At 41.3% G+C, this 25,525-nt stretch overlaps 2 protein-coding genes across 13 annotated transcripts in view; both read left to right on the top strand.

Moving 5' to 3' along the window:
- The window catches only part of LOC307039110 (uncharacterized protein), a 46,192-nt gene extending 22,172 nt beyond the window's left edge, over positions 1–24,020 (top strand). For all 9 annotated transcript variants that reach the window (XM_079680920.1, XM_079680917.1, XM_079680919.1 and 6 more), the window contains one exon: positions 22,594–24,020. In XM_079680920.1, the coding sequence (XP_079537046.1) occupies positions 22,594–23,827 (1,234 nt within the window). In that variant the 3' untranslated portion in view covers positions 23,828–24,020. The remainder of the gene's footprint in view (positions 1–22,593) is intronic.
- LOC307039311 (uncharacterized protein) overlaps positions 1–25,525 on the top strand; it is a 794,762-nt gene that overhangs the window by 348,972 nt on the left and 420,265 nt on the right. The gene's annotated exons all lie outside the window — the stretch shown is intronic.

Raw genomic sequence — 25,525 nt, 5'->3', positions numbered from 1 at the left:
GTTTCAGCCAGCTTGATCGATGGAGTTGGCTTCTAGTGGTGCAGTGACGCGCCCTAAAAACCTTTTATAATCTATCGATTAGATTTATGATTTGAACATTATAAAAGTAGGGTAGACATGTGGAGATTATCCAGCTGAACAAAACGTGCATTTATCAAACAGGTTTGTTTTCCACAGACCTTATTTCCAACTATTTTCCAATACCCTTTTGAGAAATCCCATTGCTTTTTGTCGAGGGAAGCAGCAGCTTACTTCCTGGTTTTAGGAAGCGTCACTGGCTGCACCTCTCAATATGATGCCAATATAAACAAGGTCTTCTGTCGGCTCTGTACATCAATGCCGACCTATGCTGACAAGTAAGTGAAGAGTAGACAATATAAAGGTATTGGCGAAATGTCCCAGCAGTTTAGGATAATGAAGGTTCTCATCAAATCAATTACATAGCCATTACATTTCTAAATCCTAATGACAGGAAGGCAGAAAGTGCATTATACAAATAATAATACTCATAATAATAGCAGACATTTTTTAACAATGACCACAATATCATTATTTTAATAAACCAAATATGAACAATTGAGGAAAATGAGGAAGAACTGATGATTCAAATGTTGTAGTACAAGTAGTAATGTAGTTTGGGCATACATTACTATTGCAACAAATGTGTTCATTTTCTTCATTATTAGTCGATTTTTTTTTGTACGAATGCTCCGGGCCATTGGTTACAATGGTGGGGCCAGTGATAATATAATGCCAGTGGCATTTTACCCTTAATGTCTACCTCTGCGGTAAGTCACTAGCACCGCGGTGGGCCGGCGGCACCGAAGTGGGCCGGTCAAGAGTCCCGGGCTGATTTGTAGTCCCAGTCCGCCCCTGGCTCAGGGCCATCTGTAAATTAGCTTAGATGGCCCACAGGGCCATCTCCCAAAATCCTTAATGTCATGCACTGACATTGTTATATTTTGTATTAAAAAAGGATAAAGGCATCTTTAAGTATTAATGACCTGGCCATATATCTTTTAATGTTACTTTTTCCTCAGCCTTCAAATTGGTCTCACACTCAATACTTCCAAGGGTGCAATGTCTGTAGATAGGCCTACTTATTTCAGCAATCACACCTTCACCTCTGTTTTCTCACATGATGTAGCGATTTCAGGTGGTGTGGTACAGGCTTGGAACAAAGAACTGCAGGACTGCAGCACTTGAGGACAGGAGTTCAAGAGCAGTGGCCGACTAGATTATGATGGACACAGTTCAAAAAGCAGCAGGAAAAACGGACCTGATCAGCTTGTGATTACCGTCTATATGCCATAGACCAGGGGTCGGCAACCCCTGGCACGCGGCACCGTAACCAGTGGCACACTAGGAATAAGTGGAATAAGTGTGCAAAATATTTAAATTGTATTTTCGGATCCTGAACGAGACCGCCGCCAGAGCGCGTCTCCCCGTTACCTGCAGAAGGAAGCCATGCACGCAACGCAGCCCCACTCTCCTTGACTACAGGTGACTTTCTGCCGCTTTCCTCCGTGGTGCAGTGCTGATCGTTTCACCACGGAGGAAAGCACTTCTCTAATTGCAGTAGCTACCCATAAGGAGCTGTACAAATGCCGCAGTTTATGCGTGGCTGTGTATTTAGTTGAAAGCCCAGTGGCGATCTGCTCATCTCTCATCGAAATAATATGCTACAAAGGGGCGGACTGGCCATGTGTGTTGAACTTTCCTGTCGGCTCCCAGACCGTAGTCGAGGAGGGCAGAAGCAACAAGCTTCAGGTTCAATAACCCACTTTAGCTTAAATGACTGGAGAGAGGCGAGCTCTTCTTGGGAGGCCGTTGCATTTATTTAGCTGTTCTTCTGTTTCACAAAATACATCACAGACGGACCTCTGTTTTTCTGCTTTCCCGTTTCACTTCCAGAAACATACACATGCTCGCTCACTGTCGCTCTACCATCCACAAACACACATGCACAAGCCACACCCCTCTCTCTCTATCTCTCTCTCTTAAAGGGACAGCGATCTCATCTCACTCTGCATGACCCTAATATCATAACATGTGTGCTCTGGAGAATCAAAGAACGGACGATCGTCCTTATTATTATGCCGTTTAATACAATTATTTAAATGTGTTTGTTAAATTCGGCATCGTGTAAGTTGCGCTGACAGGTCCACACACTGCTTCCCCGCAGCGAGGCTCCCCTGCCCTCCTGCTGATAGACGAGCGTCAAGCTCCTCAACTCCCCCCCCCCCCCGTTGATAATTCTCGATAGTTGGCACGCTGATAACATTTTTTTTTTTAAATGGCACTTCATATCAAAAAGGTTGCTGACCCCTGCCATAGACTATTTGGTGCAGGAACATTGTACTGACGACGCCTTGTAGTCTGGAGGGTTAACCTTCGCATCAAGATTGCTCCTGGATCCACTCTCTGCATTGAAGCCCTTACTCGATGCCCTGATTGAAAAAGGAGATTTATGTGTTTATTCAAATTGGCGACTGGCTAAACCCACGTCATTTGGAATTGGGTTGAACATTGAGGTTAAACAAAAACTGTTAATTCTTACTTTGAATGTGTATGCCTTACGTAATCTGCGCGTCCACATCTCCACGTGCAGTGCCCCTTATGAAACAAAAATATATTGTAATATATTGGAAAATATAATACAATATATTGGATCATACATTTCCATATATGGGAAAGTAGTCCTTATATTTTTGAAATATATTGCAATATATGCATGGACCATGTATGGCTACATATTGATACATATAAAAAAAAATATTGCAATGAAAACAAAAACTGCACTATACATTTTTATATGTAATAGTTTTATTGAAACACTCATTTATCTTTCATGAGTTACACAAGTTTACATAAAGTTGAGCAGATATTCATAAACAGTTATCTCACTTCGTTTTGTATAGTGACCCACTTTATATATGAACATATGTTTGATGGTATGAAAAAAATACAATTCCATTGTCCATTGAATTATGGAACATATACAGTTTATAAATATATACAGACACACACATATATGCACGAATATATATATATATATATGCATATATCCACCCATATATATACAGATGTAGCGATTCATTTCAGACAGTTTGAAACGCAAGGGCCGTGATTGGTACGTGATCTGCCCTCGCTCAAGGGAAAACCTCCAGCTTGACTTGAGACCGCCCCCGTGATAGATAAATGTAATTATAATGAAGCCAGCTGCAATGGATCATTGATCCACCAGGGGGTGCAGTGGGGTTCCACACTGGAGCTCATGTGAAATAAAGTCAGATACAGTACGCTGGATGTACAGCGGAACTTTGTTAAGATCCATATGTCAAGGATATCATACTCTGTGCTAAATAAGAGACATGTAATCATTTACAAAACATCACCATGTTGTTATTTAACAAAATAATGTTGTTTAGTCGAAAAAAACGAACGGGAGGAAATGCAGCCCGGCTCTCGATTTTTAATCCTAATTTAATCATCATCTTCACCACGATCATTTATGTTAATGTTCGCTGAATTGACATGAAATCACTGACACATATGAATATACTGTATTCAACTTCATTAAAACGTTATTAACGTGCCTAAACTCAGTAATTCACTAAAAATATTTATATTTTAATGGAGCCTCGTCAGCAGATCAGGATCCCAACGCGCAGCGGAGGGATCTTGGTCTGCATGACGGGTGTTATTTTCCCCATAAGGAACAAGTCGCTGCAAATTATCCCGCTTATTACATGGCCACATTCTCAACAAAGTAACGACATGACTCCCAATATTAATTTAAATGCTGTTATGGATTTAGAAAATGTTTTTATTGATTTAAAAAATAATTGTATGTATTGATTTAAATTGACATGCATCCGCTCAGAAAAATAGTCCGTTGTTACCGTTTTTTAAACAGTGTGAATGAAACGGCAGCTCTCTCCCCCCCCCCCCCCTGATCTTTCTTCTCCAGCAGCTAAATTAACTGTAGGTTACTCTGAGTGACCATAGACTGTATCTGACAAGCTTACAGTTAGTGACGTAACAACACCATAAAAGCTGGTGGGTTGAAAGCAATATGGGAGGTAAAAATAACTAGAATAATTGTGATTTATTTATTGTGGCTTTTATGTTTTTAGGTATAAATGTAATGTAATTCAGGCTTATAGTTCATCCTTCTCTAAAAGCCTTCAACAATGACAATATTCATAGTAATTTAATAAATCCTTCCAACACACATTGTAAAAAATAGCCTACTGTAAGTTAAGAAATCATTTCAATATGTACATCTTCTGATGTAACAACAATAACATTATAAATAGTAACATAGCTGAACATGGTATTGCACATTTAGCTTTGAGTGTTACTGACCTGAGATGTTTTTATTACATGAATTAAGGTGACTGAGGCTTTGGGATGCAAACTCATCTGTATGAAAAAGGTGACAAGGATCCGAGACCCCGGCTCCCGCACCCCACGGAATTTCGTCTTTAAAATGAGGAATAACAGAGGATTTCAGCAGTCAGAACAACTAAAGCAGCAGTGTTAATAATAACAGAAACGCCAAAGAGTCACATCTAATAGAAATATATAAAAGCATTTATTTTAATTGTGTCAGTTTATAATTTTGGCAGCACTGTTGAGCATTTTGAAAATGTATTTTCTTGCCTCTGTGCAAGGCTTAGTCTTTCTATCTTTATAGCCACATGGTGTAAAGTAACTAAGTTCATAAACTCAACAAGTACTATACTTGGGCACAATTTTGAGATACTTGTACTTTATTTAAGTATTTCAATGTTTTGCTCCTTTGTTCTTCTACTCCACTACAGTTCAGAGGTACATGGTGTACTTCTACTCCCCTACATGTATTTAATACCTTTAGTTACTTTACAGATGTGGATGAATGATGTCAAATATAATCAAGTGTTAAATCAGACTTTAGTTCCACCTGGAGCAAATCCACAAGCTACCCTGCAGTATACAAAGTCATTCAAACTAGCTGCACCTTTACCAGCTTTGAGAACACTTTCATGATCAATCATTATAAAACATATCATATAAATTATTCTGAAATGGACCAATCTGCACAATGACTGCTTTTACTGTCGCTACTTTCACTATATTTTGATGAGAATACTTTTCTACTTTCACTTGAGGAACATTTTGAATCCAGAACTTTTACTGTAACAGAGTATTCCTACACTCTGGTACTTCTACTTTTACTCAAGTACAAGATCTGAGTACTTCTACTTTTACTCAAGTACAAGACCTGAGTATTTCTACTTTTACTCAAGTACAGGACCTGAGTACTTCTACTTTTACTCTACAAGATATGTGTGCTTCTACTTTTACTCAAGTACAAGACCTGAGTGATTCTACTTTTACTCAAGTACAAGACCTGAGTACTTCTACTTTTATTCTAGTACAAGATCTGATTGCTTCTACTTTTACTCAAGTACAAGATCTGAGTACTTCTACTTTTATTCTAGTACAAGATCTGAGTGCTTCTACTTTTACTCAAGTACAATATATATATATATATATATAAATATATAAATATATATATATATATAAATATATAAATATATATATATATATATATATATATATATATACCACCTCTGTTTATAGCCTATGAAAAAAACTAGAAATAGAAGGCTAAAGCGAAAGTTAGCAGATAGTGACATGCTAGCTAGCTAGCTCAACGATTCCTTAAATAATATTGCCACAGAAAAACTTTTCAGTTCACATCACGCTCTGCCGCTCCGACCGGGAGCTCTGCTCTGAACACCTGAACGGTCCGTTCTAACAGCTGTTCACCAGCGGTCCAGTCTGTGCCACAGTGACTCCGGACGCGCAGTTAATATTAACGAACGCACCCGTATGTAATGTAGCTGCTGAAGCTAGACCATCATCTCGGAGCAGCAGAGCCTTATTATACATCCATGAGAGCAGAGCCGAAAGGCAGGAAGACTCGAGCACACAGCTCGCACTTCATTATAATATATAAAAAAAGAACACCATGCATGTCATGATGGCACATAACAGCTCACGGCCGCAGATTACTAAGGGTCCCAGACCCCCCCATACCCCAAAAATATTTTTATTGCAGATCTACATTAATCACACAAACGACCTATTTTGGATTCAAAACGGCGAATTTCTCGTCGGCAGATCAGGATCCCAAAGCTGTGTTTGAAAAATAGTCCGTTGTTACCATTTTTTAAACAGTCTGAATGAAACGGCAGCTCTCAGCTGTGTATTTACACAACTAATGGCCCATCAACCACAGCTCTCTCCCCCCCTCCCCCCTGATCTTTCTTCTCCAGCAGCTAAATTAACTGTAGGTTACTCTGAGTGACAAGCTTACAATAGACACAACACCAGTGGCGGCTGGCCCATAGGGGCGCTAGGGGCGCATTCCCACCTCTTCCCACATACAAAAAAAAATATAAAAAAAAATATTAAATTAAAATAAAAATATTTAACAAAATCTATATTCCAAAAATATATATATTTTATATTTTTTATTTTTAATGAACAAGGTAAATATCATACAATTGGTATCAGTAAAATGTATAATCTACAATAAAATCTTGTTTAAAATGGTGTTACGATGTCTAAAGTTACTGATAAGCAGTGTTGAGACTAACGCGTTACAAAGTAACGCGTTACTGTAACGCCGTTATTTTGGGCAGTAACTAGTACTCTACTCTATTTTTTAAATTTAGTAACTCAGTTACCGTTACTACATGGTGCGTTACTCCGTTATTTTTTTTATATAGTCTCGGCTCCCAGACGTTGGTGAGCGGCGCCAACAGCGAGGCGAACAGAGATGAGAACTGTACTTAAGTACAGTACTTGAGTAAATGTACTTAGATACTTCCTGTGTCAGGGCGTGTTTGTGTTTAGTTAGCCTACTAACAATACTATCATGGCGACGGCGGAGCACAAGTCGAGTTTCTCCGCATGGAGATATGCTCACTATTTTACTTTTCTCGAGCATAAAGAAAAGAATGTGTTAGTTAAGTGTAAGTTGTGTCTTGGCGGGTCAAAGATCCTATCTACTGCTCAAAACAGCAATTCCAATCTGTTAAAACATCTGCAAAAACAACATGCTGGGACGAAGCTATTAGTTAAGACCACAGACCCAGAGCCATCCGACGCCACCCCACCTCCACCCAAGCAACAGCGGCTGGATTTCAACCGAGGGACTGCTAGTCAGGTGAAAGTGGATAAAGCCATTGCATGGTATGTTGTTGAACACGTGCAGGCTATTTCTACAGTGGAGTCACCCGCTTTCAGGGAGCTAGTAAGCATGATACCATGTCCGGGCGGCACACGGCATATGGGACGCAAAACGTTTTCCAACTACCTGGAGAAAGAATATACCAAAATGGATAGCGAGCTAAATAAAACATTTGAGGGGCTGGAATACATCTCGACCACCGCAGACATTTGGTCTGTCCACAACAGAAGCTTCCTCGGGATAACATCTCACTGGATAAATCCAAACACTTTACAACTCCAGAAAGCTGCGTTGGCCTGTAAAAGGATAAAGGGTAGGCACATGTACGATCTTATTGCTAGTGAGATTGACCACATTCACTCTTTGTATGGAGTGTCAACAAAAGTTACCTCCACGGTTACTGATAACGGCTCTAACTTTGTGAAAGCCTTTGCCATGTATCAACCGGAATCGCTCTCTGACGACGATAAATTGGCACTTTGAAACATATCTTTGTTTTTGTATAGACCACATTGCTTAGCAGAGTTCAGTGATGCAAATTCATGTCAAGTTGATCAACAGATTGTATTATTCTCCAATGCAATAACAGTACTTAAATGAAGGCTATAAGGGCATTAATGGGAGCTTTTTTTTTTTGGGAGTCCTTTTTTCAAGTAACTAAAACGTTACTTTTCACAGTAACGCATTACTTTGGGTGCAAGTAATTAGTAAAGTAACTGAGTTACTTTTGAAAGGGAGTAACTAGTAATGTAACTAGTTACTGGTTTTCAGTAACTAGCACAACACTGCTGATAAGTCACATGTTTCCTGCCTGGCCTTGCCCTTGGCATTAGTTTATCATTACGGGGCGCTGCCCCCGAGCCAAACAGCAGCAACCAGCACGTTGCAAAAGTCTCAATAGTAAACTGTGTCGCCGAAACATAATTTCAGCCAATCAGCGCCGTCAAATATTTTGGTCACGAGAGCGCTCACGTTGGCGCCCACGTTGGCGCCCACGTTGCTTACGTGCGTTGACGTGAGTTGTTTTTTAGACTCGTGAGGAACTGGGGTAGTATCTATAGCAGGGGTCTCCAACCTTTTTCTAACCGGGAGCTACTTTTGAAAAAAGAAAGTGGCCAAGAGCTACTCATGTTATTTTATATAGATTTCAGTGCACATATCACATTCGTGACTCAAGAGCAGAAACATTAACATTAACATGAATAAACTTGACTTTCTCATGAAGAGAAAAAAAGACAAATAATCACCATGCAATACTGAGTTCTGCTTTAACATCAATAACTACAGTAAACAGTTTTACAGATAAGAGTGCAAAGTTCCTAATTGTAATAATAACATTTCTAGCTCTATAATTTAAATTATTTCAAGCATTTCACAAATTTGTTTCACATGTAAAAGGGGAATATGGCTTGTGCTTTTCTCAACTTGCATCAAGCAAACATATGTCTTCAAACATTCAGTCTGTCACTGCATTGTTGTCTTTCTCCTGACTCAGCTAATGTGACACCTGGCACTGCATAGCATCCACCAGAGCACTGTACTGGGGTGTGTATCCTGACAAATTCACTCTGATTGAGTCATTGAGGTGTTCATCAGTAAGTCTTGTCCTGAATTTGGATTTGATAAAGTTCATATCAGAGAATGCTGATTCACAGCGATATGTTGACCCAAATAAGCAGGACAGTTTCAGTGCAGCAGTTTGAATGTTTTTGAATTTCTCTGGGTCCAATAGCTTCCAGAAATCTTTGTCCATCTGATGTGCTTTCAGCTGAATGTCATTCTGGAGATTGATTATCTCCAGCTCCAACTCTGAAGCACTGAGAATGAAAAGGCTGGCCAGTTGCTCAGACATGTCAGTAACATCCACGATGTTGAATGGGTTAGCAAGGAAACTTGCACAGGGCTCAAGCTGTTTAAAGTCAAGAAACCTGTCCTCAAATTCCTGCCCAAGCTTAGTTAAGCAGTCACAGTACTTTGATAAGTCAAGAAAGCCAGCAGCAGCTTTATTCTCCTGCAGTACTTTTTGAACAGAGGGGAAATGATGCAATTTATTTCCCTTTACTTGCTGGAGATATAGACACAGATTTGCTTTAAAGGCCTTTACAGCACTAATCATGTCACATACTGTTTTGCCATTGCCTTGTAGCTGGAGGTTAAGCTGGTTTAATTTTCCTGTCAGATCAGTCAAAAAGGCCAGGTCAAGTACCCAACCAGCATCAGATAAGATGGAGGTGTCCTCCCCCCTCTCTTCCATGAAGAGCTTTACCTCATTCAGCAAGGAGAGGAAGCGCTGTAGGATTTTCCCTCTACTCAACCACCTCACCTCAGCATGGAGAAGGAGATCTCCATATTCAGCTGACAGTTCCTCAAGAAAAACTTTGAAGCTCCTGTGTTGCTTTGCCTTCGCTCGGATAGAGTTTATTATTTGTATCACAGGTTTCATGACGTGATTGAAGTCCATAACTTTGGCACAAAGTGCTTCTTGGTGAATGATGCAATGGTAACTCAGGAAACGTGGGAAATATGGATCTGACTTACAATTTGCGATAAAACCGTTGTGGCGACCTCTCATAGCCGGGGCTCCATCAGTTGTTATGGATACAAGCTTCTCCATTTGCACGCCTTTATTTATGAAATAATTCTTAATAGAATTATACACGTCCACACCTCTTGTTGTTGTTTTGAGTGGAAGCAGTGTCAGAAATTCCTCTTTCGCCGTAAAATCCTCAAACACCATCCGGATGAACACAGACAGCTGAGCTGTGTCGCTCGCATCCACCGACTCGTCGCACTGTATGGAGAACCACTTGCACCTGACCATGTCCCGCTCCAACTGTCCCATGGCATCCACTGACAGCGCCGACACTCTCCTCGCCACAGTGTTGTTTCCCAGTTGCACATCGTCAATGGCAGACATTATCTCCGACTTGCTCTTGTGGTCTCTGAACAAAGTCTCTGCCATAACAGACATCGCTCCCTTAAGAACACCGCCATCAGTGAAAGCTTTTTTGTTCTTTGCCAAATACTGAGCGACTCGGAACGATGCTTCTGTAGCTAGGCTAGCTTTCTTGGCAGGCTTCGTGAACAATGACTGCTGCCTTTGTAGCGTAGCTTTTAATTGTTGTACCTTCTCAACGCGAAGGCAACTGCCGGCGGGATACTCCTTTGAAAAGTTTTCGTGAAGTTTTGTGAAGTGCCGCTCGACATTTCCCTTCTTCCCCACCGCAACACTCGAGCCACAAATTAAACACACACACTTGTCTTTGATGCTCGTAAATAAAAATTCATGTTCCCACTCGTCATGAAAGTAGTATATTTTAGATTTCTTCTTTGACGGACCTTCCTCAGTTGTCATGACTGCATCTTACATTTCTTTTTCTCTATCTTTCTTACTCTCAAAATATACTACATAAATAAATATGTCTCAACATGTCAACTGCACTTTAGCGCCCTCTGGTGAGCTACTCGGAAAACCTCCGCGAGCTACTGGTAGCTCGCGATCGACGTGTTGGCAACCCCTGATCTATAGTAACGCAGTGTAGGCGGAGCCGTGACGTCATCTTCAATGAGCTCCCCAGAAAAACAACACAGCTGTTAGCTCTTAGCACTCAGAGCTCACAGCTCTTCATATCTGTTTAGAAACGAGACAAAAGTTAAACAAGTACAAACCACATACTGTCTGTGTCATGGCGAATACAGTCGCTGGTTTATTTATGTCTGTATAGGCCGTTGTTGTGAGTGTGGACGGTCGGAGCATTTACAACGTTAGCTTAGCCAAATCTCCATTAAAAAACACGCATTTTAAAAGGTTTTTCGCCTGCCGTCTGTCTGCAGACTTGTCAAAGCCTTAATTCATGGTTTTTACTATCCGGTATCAGTATGTTGTTACTTCGGCATAATTTTGAAACGTGTATTACAATTAAATCACGGTCAAATATGTTCATCTTGTTGTAGTTGTAGCCCCCTTGACAGCGATTCTCTCTCTAGTTTAGCATACTCAGCCCGACTCAGCCTTGTCATTCCTGGCCCTAGAACGACGATTTTATGGGGCCATTACATCACCAGAAGTCCCAATTTAAGGGGTAATTTCTCCCCAAAAAATATTTTTTACTCACTATATCAACAGCCCCACCAAAAATATTTTCCACCAGCCACCACTGGTAGTAGTTGTTACATTTACTTTTATAAAGTTATTATGTATGAAACCTCTGTTAGGTTTTACTTTAAGTTGTCCTTGGGCAGACGCACACGCTGTTAATATTGGGTATTTTATTGGAGAGAGCGCAGAGAAGCGTCTAAAACTGCGACTCCACGTCCTGGTCTCAACTCCAGTTTGTCAAGGATTAAGCCCACAAAGCTCTGAAATTTTTGCCGAAATGAGATTTGCACCTTCCAGAGTAGGGTGAATGCCGTCTCTCTTAATCAGACCAGGTTTTCCCCAGAAGGATGTCCAATTATTTACGAAGCCCACATCGTTTGCTGGGTCCCACCAAGACAACCAGCTCTGAAATGATGACATGCGGCTATACATGTCTCGGAAATGCGCCTGTGGATCTCAACTCTCTGTTTGTAGATCGGCTTTTACACACAAACTTTCCCGCCTGTCTGAAAAATAATCTACTCTAAATCTTTTTCCATATTTGCAAAAAGATGTGTCTGTGTTTCTAAGTATTTTTTGCATTCATCTAAAGCCTTTATTACATATATAATTATATTAGATATATAATATATCATTTATTACATTTATAGATCACACATTTGCACAGAGATTCTTGATCTGTTCACACAAATAATATTGAGACAAATCCAAAAGTGGAAAAGTGGATTATGTGACAGAACAGAGAGATTACGGACTCACTGCACAAGTGAGACTGTACATAAATAAATATATTCCTATTTACACTGTCTTGGAAGTTTTGTTACTGAAGTAGAAAATACTTCATGGTCCCATTTGGTATTATACTTCTTTCTCTTCAGTATATACTGTCAGACACTGCATTGGGTTGCCTGACTGACTGACTGACTGACTGACGGCGTCTCCACGGAGCAAAGCTTTCTGGGTTAAAGAGACAGTGAGGGATTAGGTTTCCCTGGTGCCAAGACGTTAAAATCCCTGTTGTTATTAATAAACCCCTGAATCCTGCGGGACATAAACCCCTACATCCGCCTGTTCTCCTATAATTGACTCATTAATTGACTCATTTAAATGTCTCTAATTATTTAATCAATTCAATTAAATTTAGTGTATTGCACACTTCCCATTTAGCATAAAGTGTGTGGTCTTGACAGAGAGTGGAGATGAAGAAAGAGAGCAGGAGAACTAAGGAATAAATGTGTTTCATGGTAATAACTGCTAATGTGCGGGCTAATTACTGGAGTAAATAGATCATTTTGTCTTAATTGATTTAAGCTTGGGCATGGCGCCAGCTTCGTTAGTGTGCCGTGAGCACTTTATCTGGGTGACAGTAATTGGAGGCGAATGATCCAATTTCTTGTCTTTCTCTGCCCTAACTAGGCCTGACAGATATCAATCATAACTCACAGATACGTAATGTAAACCTGGAATTGAAAGAAATATAATTCAGCAACATACTTTGCAATAGAACACAATTATTTAAGATTATTTTGTAGTTCAATACAAACAATACTAAATATTCTACATTTGACAAGTTCCAAAAGATTGTATTAAGTTAGCTAAAACAAAAATATGAAGTTCATCTAACTTAATGAACTTTAAGACATTGTATTGTATAGAAACAAATATACAAAATAAAGTGTACAATACATTTCAGTCATTTTTTGGTGTACCTGGACACAAAATAATAATACAAACCTTATTTTAGTATACAAATATGAAAGTAATGTAACCTGATTACTTTTTGTTACTTTTAGATTACCTCAATATCAAATGCAACGCTAAATAAATACAAAATAGAAGAAATATCAATACAATGTTTTTTGCTACAACAGAACAATGTGACCTTAGAAAATAAAAACCAAGATATTTGTTTTGTTTTTTAAAGATGTAATTATAGGTTAGGCCTACCGAATGTAAAGTTTACAAATTCTGTTTTAGTTTGAAATAAGAGCAAACACAGAATTGTGTACAGCATTAAACAAATACAAATAAATCCAGCTGCACGATAGTATATTTATCTCTTTTTATTTTGATGTATTGGAGTATTGCAATAATTCTTCCCCATTTTTAGAAATGTAACAGTTTGGTTGAAAACATTTTTTTTAACAAGATTGGAATTAGATTTAGTATGTAACCATTTATCAGGGTCAAACTGTAGTAGCCGGTCCCAGAGTGGTACAGGAATGAGTCCTAAAACCTGGACATAACTTAGTATTTTACCACTTCCAGTTCCATCCCCTCAAAGACAGAAATGTGTTGTAGATAGATGTCTGAATTAAGGTCTGTGGTCGACATAAGATCTAGAGATTTTCACATTTTGTTACATGACAAAAATATGAGGGAAACTAATATCCAAACCTGAAACACATATCCAAAGCTTCTACATTATATATAATAAACAATTGTTGCCAAAAAGTGAGTAAATAAACAACTAAACGTCATTGTAATTTACCTTTATGTCTAACAATTATTTTAAATGTGTTAGCTTTTATAGAAATTGTTATATTTTTATCCCAATATAGTAAAGTTTTCGTTTTGCATTTTTATTCTGGTAGTAATACAATCGAGACTCTTATTTTGAAGGGGCTTTTGCCGGAAGTTAATGGTCGATGGAGAAGTGTAAACACTTCTCACACATGAATAACGAGCATAGATAACGAGGGATAGATGACGGATAAATAAAAAAATAATAATGAGTTACATCGATTTTTTAGCACCTTGCTGATAAGGGCACAAGGTTTGTTATAACTTTATTTTATTGTTGATTAGTTATGTGGTTTTATTTTGTAGTATTGCAGAGTTTTGTCTACATGCTTTTGAATTAGCAAAACTGCAATATAGCAGTTTTTACAACGGAGCTTCCCTGCTAATATAAAGACATACTGTGTGTTTTAGAGTAACTCTAGTTCATATGGTTAAAACTCCAAACATGCTTAATTTTGGTCACTTTCAGTTAAAAACGGTTAAACGGTAATGTTTCATGATTTATTGTCAGTAGGAGATGTAATTGCATTATTTTGTTTTCATTAGATAATGTCGGGTTAAGAAATGCAAGGAAAGTAACATGTTTTATCTGTGAATAGCTAATTATTTTTGTTTTATTACCTTTTATAGCTCTTAAATGGTTGGTATACTTGCAAGTGTGTACCATAAACAGTAACAGTTCAAGAGTATGACCATCATTCGACCAGGCACACTACTGTCATCATGCCGACACAAGTCATCCTAAACATAGCCTAGCGGTTGTTCATATGACTGTGATAACGTTTTTTAGTAGCCTTTCGGATTGCATTGACAGATCATAAATCACAAAGTTGTTTGATTGTGCGGAGTTTATTATGCTAATCAAGTCCAATGGAACAATCCCATTGCTTTTTTTGGGGGGGGAACGCATGCAATGCTAACTTCCGGGTCGTCTTACATAAATACTTGATCATTGCAATGCGCTATTGCCCATAATAGTTCACAACAGAACACAAGACCAGTTTGGCACACAGTTACTGCAGGTGATCCTGGTATAAAACACCAACTGACATCAGTTATGGAGAAATATGATAAATTGGGGTATTAACTGGTCCTCCAGGGAAAGGCCCTGACGGGGTCCTGCAGGGGAAACTGGAGGTTTTCGTTCCACTAATACTTGGGAATTCGAGGTAGCATTTCATTTAGGATTAGATTGGCCCTATGGTGGCAGTCAACCTATTTCCTCACAAAGGGAACGGGGGAGGAAAGTACTATTTTCAAAAGTTTCAGGGAACCTTTTTCTGTGATTTCAGCATCTGGGCCAGATTCTCTGTCAGATTGCGATCCTTCCATTAAGCTTCACCATGTATTTCCAGAAATTGATCTTTGGGGGGAAAATAAAGTTTGATACAGAGAGAGAGGAGGATTGCAGGTTTTCAGACTAAAGAAGATGACACTGCGAAAGACCCAAGTCAACTGTGTGTGTGTGTGTGTGTGTGTGTGTGTGTGTGTGTGTGTGTGTGTGTGTGTGTGTGTGTGTGTGTGTGTGTGTGTGTGTGTGTGTGTGTGTGTGTGTGTGTGTGGTGTTGGATATTGCACTGCAGGGGACAATCCTAAACTTCAGTATCTATCATTAAATCCTCTTTGAGCCTCTGCACACATTCACACACTCCTTTTAAACTTTTTCAGTCTATGCTGAAGGGTACAAACTTTTGCCCTGAACACTCTGCAGAGATGAACATAAGACAACTAGAGACCCAAAGTAGAAGGATTTGGAGTTTCTCTTCCCCTCGCCTAAAATGTCGCCATTGGACTCCTTTGTTTACTTTCCTAACATACCGTAATTTTCGGACTATAACCCGCGCCTTTTTTTCCCATTTTTCGACCCTGCGGCTTATATAACGGTGCGGCTAATCTATGGATTTTCACAGCTAACAGCCACTAGGGGACCTCCTAAATCTATGGATTTGACAGGTTACAGTCCACCACCTTTAACTCTATGGGCTCTATGGCCGGTCCGCGCCCCCCACCTTTAAGCGGCGGGCTCCAGCAGGAAAAGCTGGAGGCCGGAAAAGAGTGAGAGAGGTAGCGCGCAAAAGTAAAAGTGGAACCGCGAGTGGTACGAGAGACAGAACGAGAGCAAGACAGACAGACATTACGAGAGCGAGACAGTTTGTCCCCGTACCACTGGTTGAAAACCACTGCTGTAGATCACTCCCGGTACGTGCACTGGGAGCGCACCGTTTAAGTTTGGAAGTTGAAAAGTTTGTGTGTCTGAAACGCAATGTGATACAGTACAGTTTACACAGCACAGTACATGTTGTTGGGGCAGAATCTCTGCTCCGCGCCGTTCTTATATGAGCGGGTTCTCAAAAGAAGGAAAAATTCAAAGCAGCCAGGATAAGGGTTAAACAATAATCTGCTTTAATGGTGGAAACATACAAATACATCACCTAATCACGAAGCACTCTGCAGAGTACTCCGGGCTCAGGTTCTACCACCGTGTGAGACACGTCTCAGGAACGGCAACTCAAAAACAAGAGCGCCGATCTTCAAAATGATCACAACATTTATACACATGTGGGGAGGAGTTTCGCGTGTGTGTGTGTGTGTGTCCCTCTGCCCTTAGGAGGATCCCCCAATCAATGATTTGGAGTCATGACAGAGGACTCTTTGAAAGGACACATACTCATTCCCCGTAAACATCTTCAACACACACATCCTATCATGTATCTTATCACACAACAGTCACCTTTTTTTCTCTATGAAAGCCATATTTGTAAATATCCAAACGCCATCGTCCCATGACAGTCACCGCATCAGTCAACCAACATAAGTTAATTGTTCTTGTGGCTTAATGGCTTCCCTGAACTTCCCTTCACCCCAAAGTCAGCTTACTAGGAATGAATACATTTTATTGATAAGCTCAAAAGGACCTTTTCTCTCGTTTACTGCTGGGTGACCCAAGTCTCAAGGCCTCTTTTGGGGTCTGTAGGAGATAAATCATTAATTCTACAAGACTTTAACTGCCTTATATCTGAAAATGTATCTGGGAATTCCCCTGTTAATTGCAAGGACTATTGATAATTAACAGAGATACCCTAGGGGCCTCTTCTTGGTATCTGCTAGGCAGAAGTCACTAAATGCAGAAATCACAAGTTTAACACACATTCTATATAAGGTGACATTAAAATGAATATACCAGATTGAACTTTCCTGCCATAACACGTTACTTTAATCCTTCAAATAATTCAAATAATACTTCAATGTTCTGTAGCTACTATTGCACTAAATGGTAACACTTGAATACGTTATGCAAATATGCAACTTGTTTGTTGAAATGTTAATAAATGGGAGCTTCCTCAAACAGCCATCTCTTTCCCGACAATCCCCTCTGTGCACGAACCCTTGTAATTAAACATTAAAACAGCTGCGGCTCATAGTCCAGTGCGGCTTATATATGTACACATCATTCAATTTAGCTGCTGCGGCTTATATTCAGGTGCGCCTTATAGTCCGAAAATTACGGTAATTCAACCCAGTCTCACGGCATTTCGTGTTATAGTCACAACATTTAATCAATTGATTCGTGTTCACCAACACGATTTTCCCCTTTTTTTCATGTCACACAGAACGATTTTAAAAGCCATGTATTTCTATTGGTAGTATGTTTCGTGCCTCCACCAGTCTTTTTGTCCGGTCCGGTCTTGGAAGACCGGAAGCTGTGGGGTTCATAAAAACATGTTCTTACACAATATCAAGCCACGATTTTTGTTTTTATTTTAAATCGTATAATGTCTGACTTTTTTTGCCGTTCGTGAGGAAAAGAAAAAGGTCTCAGAATACTGAAATATGTATTTTTAAATATTTGTTTCCTTCTAATTGGTTATTATTTTCAAAATAACACACTGTTATTTACTCAACAATAACACACAATTATCCTTGTTTTTATTTATTTGTTTAATTCTATATTATCAGACTTTTTTGCCGTCCGTCAGGAACTGAATTTCAAAATAAAGTCACCGGAAACAGACTTAAGCGATACACACCCACTGAACTGATTACACAAGATCCTCAGCTATGGTTGAAGCTCGATGATTGGATGTTTTAGCCACAACGCACGTTGGGATATGGTGTTAATGCGATATGAAATAACTATCAGCAGAATTGCGTTGCGGGGCAACAGCTTGGGGTGAAAACAGTGGCCCTTTCTCATTTCATCAAATCCCCCTCCTCGACTCCTCGAGTCCTCGGTCCTCCGGTAGTGACCCGGAAATGAATTTCATCGCGCCATGTTGAAGGACATCTCATTTCTCTAAATGCACTTCGAGGATCGAGCGTTGAGGAGGCTCTCTGGAGGAGCTATAACCGAGGATACACTGATGGGTCCTCCACGGCTCCTTCGTAGATGCATTTCTGGGAATAGAGATGTTTCAAAGAGTCGTGACGCACGGCCGGACTTATCTCAGCCAATGACAGCTCTGCATGCATCCCCTGGATATTATTTTTATTAACTGCTTTCCTCGCGACGCGATGTTTACAGTGAGAACAGCTGTGAGGTCCATGCAGAAAGAAGAGCAGTGTGTAAAATACATTGGGGCAAAAAAGTATTTAGTCAGCCACCAATTGTGCAAGTTCTCCCACTTAAAAAGATGAGAGAGGCCTGTAATTTTCATCCTAGGTATACCTCAACTATGAGAGACAAAATGTGGAAAAAAAATCCAGAAAATCAAATTGTCTGATTTTTAAAGAATTTATTTGCAAATTACGGTGGAAAATAAGTATTTGGTCAATAACAAACGTTAATCTCAATACTTTGTTATATACCCTTTGTTGGCAATGACAGAGGTCAAACGTTTTCTGTAAGTCTTCACAAGGTTTTCACACACTGTTGCTGGTATTTTGGCTCATTCCTCCATGCAGATCTCCTCTAGAGCAGTGATGTTTTGGAGCTGTCGCTGGGCAACACAGACTTTCAACTCCCTCCAAAGATTTTCTATGGGGTTGAGATCTGGAGATTGGCTAGGCCACTCCAGGACCTTGAAATGCTTCTTACGAAGCCACTCCTTCGTTGCCCGGGCGGTGTGTTTGGGATCATTGCCCCCCCCCCCCCCCCCCCTGACCTGTCTGCCTCTTTCCCGCTACTCCCCCCCCCTGCCCGACTTGTGAAGCGACCTTGGGTTTCGTGAAAGGCGCTATATAAATATTATGTATTATTATTATTATTATTATTGTCATGCTGAAAGCCCCAGCCACGTTTCATCTTCAATGCCCTTGCTGATGGAAGGAGGTTGTCACTCAAAATCTCACGATACATGGCCCCATTCATTCTTTTCTTTACACAGTGTAACGGAGGTGATCTTTGGGGCCATAGATCTCGGCCTCCGTTACGAATTGTGTAGCTTTGTTGGTGGAGAAGTATATGTAGTGTGTGCATCTGTCTGTGTTTTAGTTTGTTTGTCTGTTTGCTGGTTTTATTCTGAAAAGTGTTCCCCTTCCCCCATGTCTGTTACGGTCAATTGTGTGCACCTGGTGCCCTGTGTTGTCTCCCCCCCACCACCTGTGTCTAATTGCTGATTAGTGTGTGTATTTAGGCTCTGTTTCCCTGTCTGTTAGGTGGCTGGGAGTGTGTGTGAGATCCTTGTGGCTGTGCTCACGCGAACAGCAGATTGGGGCTGTGTCATGTGTTTGTGAGTAATAAATGCTCACACCGGGTTGTATTTTGGACGTTCTGCCTCTGCCTCCTTGCTTGGTCTGGGCCACTCAATTGTCAGCTTCACACACGGATCAGTCGTCCTGGTCCCTTTGCAGAAAAACAGCCCCAAAGCATGATGTTTCCACCCCCATGTTTCACAGTAGGTATGGTGTTCTTTGGATGCAACTCAGCATTCTTGCCAGGGCTCGACATTATAAATGGCCCGCTGGCCCGGAAGCACTATTTAGACACCCCGGGCCAGCATAACGTACTTTCCACTTGCCCGCTCGGGCAACTAAAAATATTACTTAAAACAAAAAAATGTCCTGTGGTATTGGTATTTTGATTAGCAATTTAGTTAAATTGTTTCGTTTATTAACCCTACAACATAGCGTTTCGTGAGGCTGTTGTCGTTGTTGGGTGAAAAGCAAACAGCTGTTTGCTGCGGAGCGCAGCGCGATGAAGTATTATTTGAATTATTTGAAGGATTAAAGTAATGTGTTATGGCAGGAAAGTTCAATCTGGTATATTCATTTTAATGTCACCTCATATATTCGTGTGTGTTAAATTTGAAGGGACAAAGTACATTATTCCTCTTTTAAATATAGCGCAATCGTCTTTTCTTCCACTTTTATGTGTAATCAAAAGGGTGGTTTTTTGGCTATCTGTGGTTAGGCATAATAAAAAACGACCTTTGACATCTGCTTTGCAGTTCCCAGAATATCAGGAGAGTGTTAGGGTCTCTCTGTCAATCATCCACGGTTTTTGCAATTAACAGGGGAAGTCAAAGGGGGTTTTCCTCAAAGATAATACAGTTAAATTCTTTCTTGTAGTTAATGATGCACATCCTGCAGGCCTTGAGACTTGGGTCATCCAGCAGTAAACGAGATAAAGGTCCTTTTGAGCTGACACACACACACACACACACACACACACACACACACACACACACACACACACACACACACACACACACACACACACACACACACACACACACACACACACACACACACACACTGTGAAGCAACAGATGGAATCAACAACTGCGGACTCACTACCTGGGGTCCCGCCCAGAAGGGAAACCGACCAATGGAACACTGCCAACTCACTGCCTAGCTCGCTCAGAAGTGAACTCGCCAATAACAAAGAGCTAGGGAAGAGCGAGCGATAAAACTCCTCCCCACCTGTGTATAAATGTTGTGAAGATCGGCGCTCTTGTTTCTGACTGGCCGTTCCTGAGACGTGTCTCACACGGTGGTAGAACCTGAGCCTGGAGTACTCTGCAGAAGGCTTCGTGATTAGGTGAAAGTTTGATGTATTGTATGTTCTACCCAGTGCTTGAATTGGAATAAAAAAGGTGCCAGTACTCTAAATCAGCAACAAGTATTTTGCACAAAGTCATAGTATATCCTATAATGCTGGTGGGTTTGTCTCTTTACTGTATATTTTAGAAAGGCTCACTGTACTTAAACAAAATGACTCAGGGTGCATCTGAGATTAGAGGGGGTGCAGTGGTAAAGTGCTATTTTTGTAAGTGGGGAGTGGACCTGACACCCTCTAGTCTAGGGGGGTCCGGGGGCATGCTCCCCCGGGAACATTTTTTTTTAAATATTGAAGTTAGATGCATCAATCTGGTGCACTTTGAGAGCAAAATGGAGAGTTATATGGATACCTCTCAACATCCATAATGAAACAACTGTAAACAGATTTACTTTTTCTTTATGGATATAAAAGAAAGTAAAGCTTGACTCCTACTGGCTGGTTAAATTACTCCTCGTCCCTGAGGCCACTACCAGTTTTTTGTGCCATTTTGCTGGATTTATTTGTCAATAGCGTTGCTGCATAAAGTGATAGCCCCTAGTTTAAATCTACTACCCAAAAAGAAACATATGGAGATGGGTTACTATTTAAAAAAAATTGCAAATCTATTTGGGAACAGTGGGGCCGGGCCTCAAATCCTACAGGGGGGTCCGGGGGCATGCTCCCCCGGTAAGATTTTTTTTTAAATGTTGGACTTAAATGCATCAATCTGGTGCATTTTGAGGGGGAAATAAAGAGACTACACCCATATGAAACAAAAATGTTACATTTAAATAATCATAAAATCATAAGTACATGGCCATAACCAATAACATACAATATCCAATATGAAAAAACATTGAAACTTGTTTATTTATTTGTTTTTGGTTCATTTATAGTTGTGAGTGTGTCTGGGCTCCTGAATCGGCCTCTCCTGTCTCCCTCCTCTCCCCCTGCTCCTCTTTGAGGCAACAGCAAAGACTAGTTTTAGCTCTCAACAAGTTTATCTTACCTTTTTTCACCTAGTTAACATTTTGTTTGTATTATTCATGCATATTTTACTAATCACTACCCCCTCAAATGGAAATATGTGTTTACATAAATGGTGACCGAACCGTTTGAGACCCACTGAGATAACTTAAACTAAGTTAACTATCTAAAGACTCAGAGAGTAATTTACCTCACCAGAGCTGTAGTTTCAGCCTCTCAGTCTGACAGCAAAGGACTCTCCCTCCACCTTGTTGTTGAAAAAGCTCCTTATATCCGTTAGCGCAGCTAGCTAGCACCAGATGCTAACAACAATACACGTAACCGGTGCACGCGCTTTCTCGCTCGCTCGCGCCACACATACACCAACACACACCCTCCCGAGCTTGAATGACACACAGAGACCAATCGAGGGCATTAGTATGATCTGTATGAAAGTGGCAATGTCGGCAGGCCACGTCATGTAGACAGCCAGTCACCCTCTGTGAGGCAGAGTCAGACCCACATTTGCGCTGCGTTGCATTTACATTATATACGTATATTGCCGGCGGCTGAGTACCGGCATTTTACTGAGTACCGGCACCTTGCCGGTACTCAGTAAGAAGTGCCGGTACCACATGGGTAAAAATCAGAAGTGCCGGTACTGCGTACCGGTGAGTACCGGCCCAATTCAAGCACTGTTTCTACCATTAAAACAGATTGTTGTTTAACCCTTATCCTGGTGCTTTGACTTTTCCTTCTTTTTAAACAAACTCATAGAGGAACGCGCGGAGCAGAGGTTCTGCCCCAACAGCGAGCAGGCTCCCGTGAGCGGGAGGCTCTTCTGCCGGGGGTCCTGCCAACTCCATGTCTGGTCCCGTTGGAGGTCCCGCAGACCACTCTTCTGCCGGGGGTCCTGCCAACCCCATGTCCTGTGCCGTTGGAGGTCCCGCAGACTACTCTTCTGTCGGGGGTCCTGCCAACTCCATGTCTTGTCACGTTGGAGGTCCCGCAGACTACTCTTCTGCCGGGGGTCCTGCCAACTCTATGTCTGGTCCCGTTGGAGGTCCCGCAGACTACTCTTCTGCCGGGGGTCCTGCCAACCCCATGTCCTGTCGCGTTGGGGATCCCGCAGACTACTCTCCTGCCGGGGGTCCTGCCAACCCCATGTCCTGAGCCGTTGGAGGTCCCGCAGACTGCTCTTCTGCCGGGGGTCCTGCCAACCCCAGGTCCTGTGCCGTTGGAGGTCCCGCAGACTACTCTTCTGCCGGGGGGCCTGCCAACTCCATGTCGTGTCCCGTTGGAGGTCCCGCAGACTACTCTTCTGCCGGGGGTCCTGCCAACCCCATGTCCTGAGCCGTTGGAGGTCCCGCAGACTGCTCTTCTGCCGGGGGTCCTGCCAACTCCATGTCTTGCCACGTTGGAGGTCCCGCCGACTACTCTTCCGCTGGGGGTCCTGCCAACTCCATGTCCTGTCGCGCTGGGGATTCCGCCGACTGCTCTCCTGCCAGGGGTCCTGCCGGTCCTGTGTCCTCTTCCATGGGGGATCTTGCCGACACCGGCTCCTGACCGGCCTCCGGAGCTGTCTGGTCTTCACCCCTCCTCGGACTCTGCCTTGCCCCCGGGCCGTCCGCCCGAGATTCCCTCCATGGACTCTGCCTTGCCCCCGGGCCGTCCGCCCGAATTCCCCTTTTTGAACTCTGCCTTGTCCCCGGGCCGTCCGCCCGAATTCCCCTTTTTTGAACTCTGCCTTGCCCCCGGGCCGTTCGCCCGAGACCCGTCCTCCAGACGCCCTCCACCCACCCTGCTGTATTTTTGTTTTTTTGGGACTTCTGGAATCCGTCCCTTGAGGGGGGGTTATGTCACGATTCTCATGTTATGTCACGTTTATAGTTTTGTAGATTTGGATGTTTTTGCTGTTTTCCATGTCATGTTTTCCTTTGGGTTATTGTCTGGTCCTTTTCCCTGTGTTTTCCTCTTGTCATTAGTTTCCCTGGTGTGTCTAATTGTCTGATTATGTTCACCTGGGCCCCTGTGTTTTCTCCTCCCTCCTCACCTGTGTCTTGTTGTGTGATTGAGTCTTGTGTGTATTTAAGTTCTCGGTTGTCTGTCTGTCTTGGTCGGTTCGTCGTGTTCCCTGACTAGTTCTGCGGTGAGTGTTCTGTTTGTCATTGTATAGAGGTATCATAGCCTTGAAATAAAGGAAGTTTTCAGTTTATATCTGCATTTGGGTCCTGCTTGTTTCACAAACCGTGACATTAAATACATAAAACGTGGCCACGTTTTACTTTCTCGTTCGCACGAGTTACTAAAGCGTGCACACAAGATAGTTAGGTATATAATGTACAACACAACAGACCAGCCTTTCTCCCCGAAGCATGAAGAGGACGACTTCACCTGCTTGATCGGTAAGTTAAGTTGATGATTAGCTTGCTATTAAACATTAATTGCTAGCTCAGCAATATCTAAATCATCCTAGAAAGAGGTAAAAAGAGTGTGCCGAGAAGTAGCTAATCATCAATGCAAAACTAAAAACTCAAATTTGGATAATCAATATGTCCATCCCACAGGGACTCATTTATCAACACTAGCCCCCTAGGTGTGTGTGTCTATTGGTGTGCTTGTAGCGCTAGTTGGCAGTTTTACATAGGAGCTGGCCAAAAATATACGTCAAGACAGAGTCAGAAACAAAGGCGATTTAAAGTGTGTCTGACGATCATTGTGTATGCGAGAGAACATGCTACATTTACATACACTTTGAGAAGCATTACGTTGGCTAAGTTAACCTAACCGTGAGACTGTTTGCTTACTGGTGGCTCTTGGCTGCATCTTACAGGGGTTTGTATTAATGTTAACCAACCAGATTCTGTGAATGACTTTACGCAGCAGGGAGTTCCCGATAGCTTAACTTTGTATTTGTCCATCTACCTGTTAGTTGTGCTGGCTATTTATTAAGCAGTCTACCGACATAGCCAACTTGCTAAGTTTAACAAGCTAATACCGGTAGCACTAGCAGCTAGGATAAGCTGATAAAAATGGTTCTTAACAACACTAGTTTTTCAACCAATGACTGTTCGTGGATGTAGTGATAAAAACACTTTTGATGGTGCATCAAGTGTAATGTTCTTATTTGTTACAAATAAGACACCGTCTTGAATCTTTAGACTAGCTTCACTAACCACTTTATTAGCCAACAACCAGTACCAACTCACATCTTGTTCTACTCACTTCTATGTCAATAGATGTTATACTGCCACCTAGTGGTAAGTAACATATATGCATTGTAACTATGCATAAACATCTATCATTACATCAAGTGTTTCAATGGATTTACAATGTCACCATAACATACTTAACGTAAACGTTGTGAACGTTTGCAATTTATACTTTGTTTAATCCTCTTTCAAGAGCAGACAGTTGAAACAATGGATGCTGAGCTGAGGGGTTTCTTAATTAAGCGGAACATTTCTGAGGAATTTATCCAAAAGCTGGAAAATGAAAAGGTAAGCCTTTAAATGCCATATGTACCCGTCCCCTTTATGCGTGTTGTTATTCTCAATTCTTTCATTGAAGTGTACTGCTTGATTTTTTTATTTGATTTATTTCGAACAGGTAAAACAACAATACAAAAAATAATAATAAAAATGAAAAGAAACAAGAGAATTATGCACTTTACAAACTTAAAGGTGGGGTAGGTAATTTTGTAGAAACC

Source organism: Notothenia rossii (genome assembly GCF_949606895.1).
Source record: "Notothenia rossii genome assembly, chromosome: 5".
Classification (NCBI taxonomy): Eukaryota; Metazoa; Chordata; class Actinopteri; order Perciformes; family Nototheniidae; genus Notothenia; species Notothenia rossii.
The sequence above is the reverse complement of the archived record's forward strand: the minus strand, read 5'-3'. Positions and strand labels throughout refer to the sequence as shown.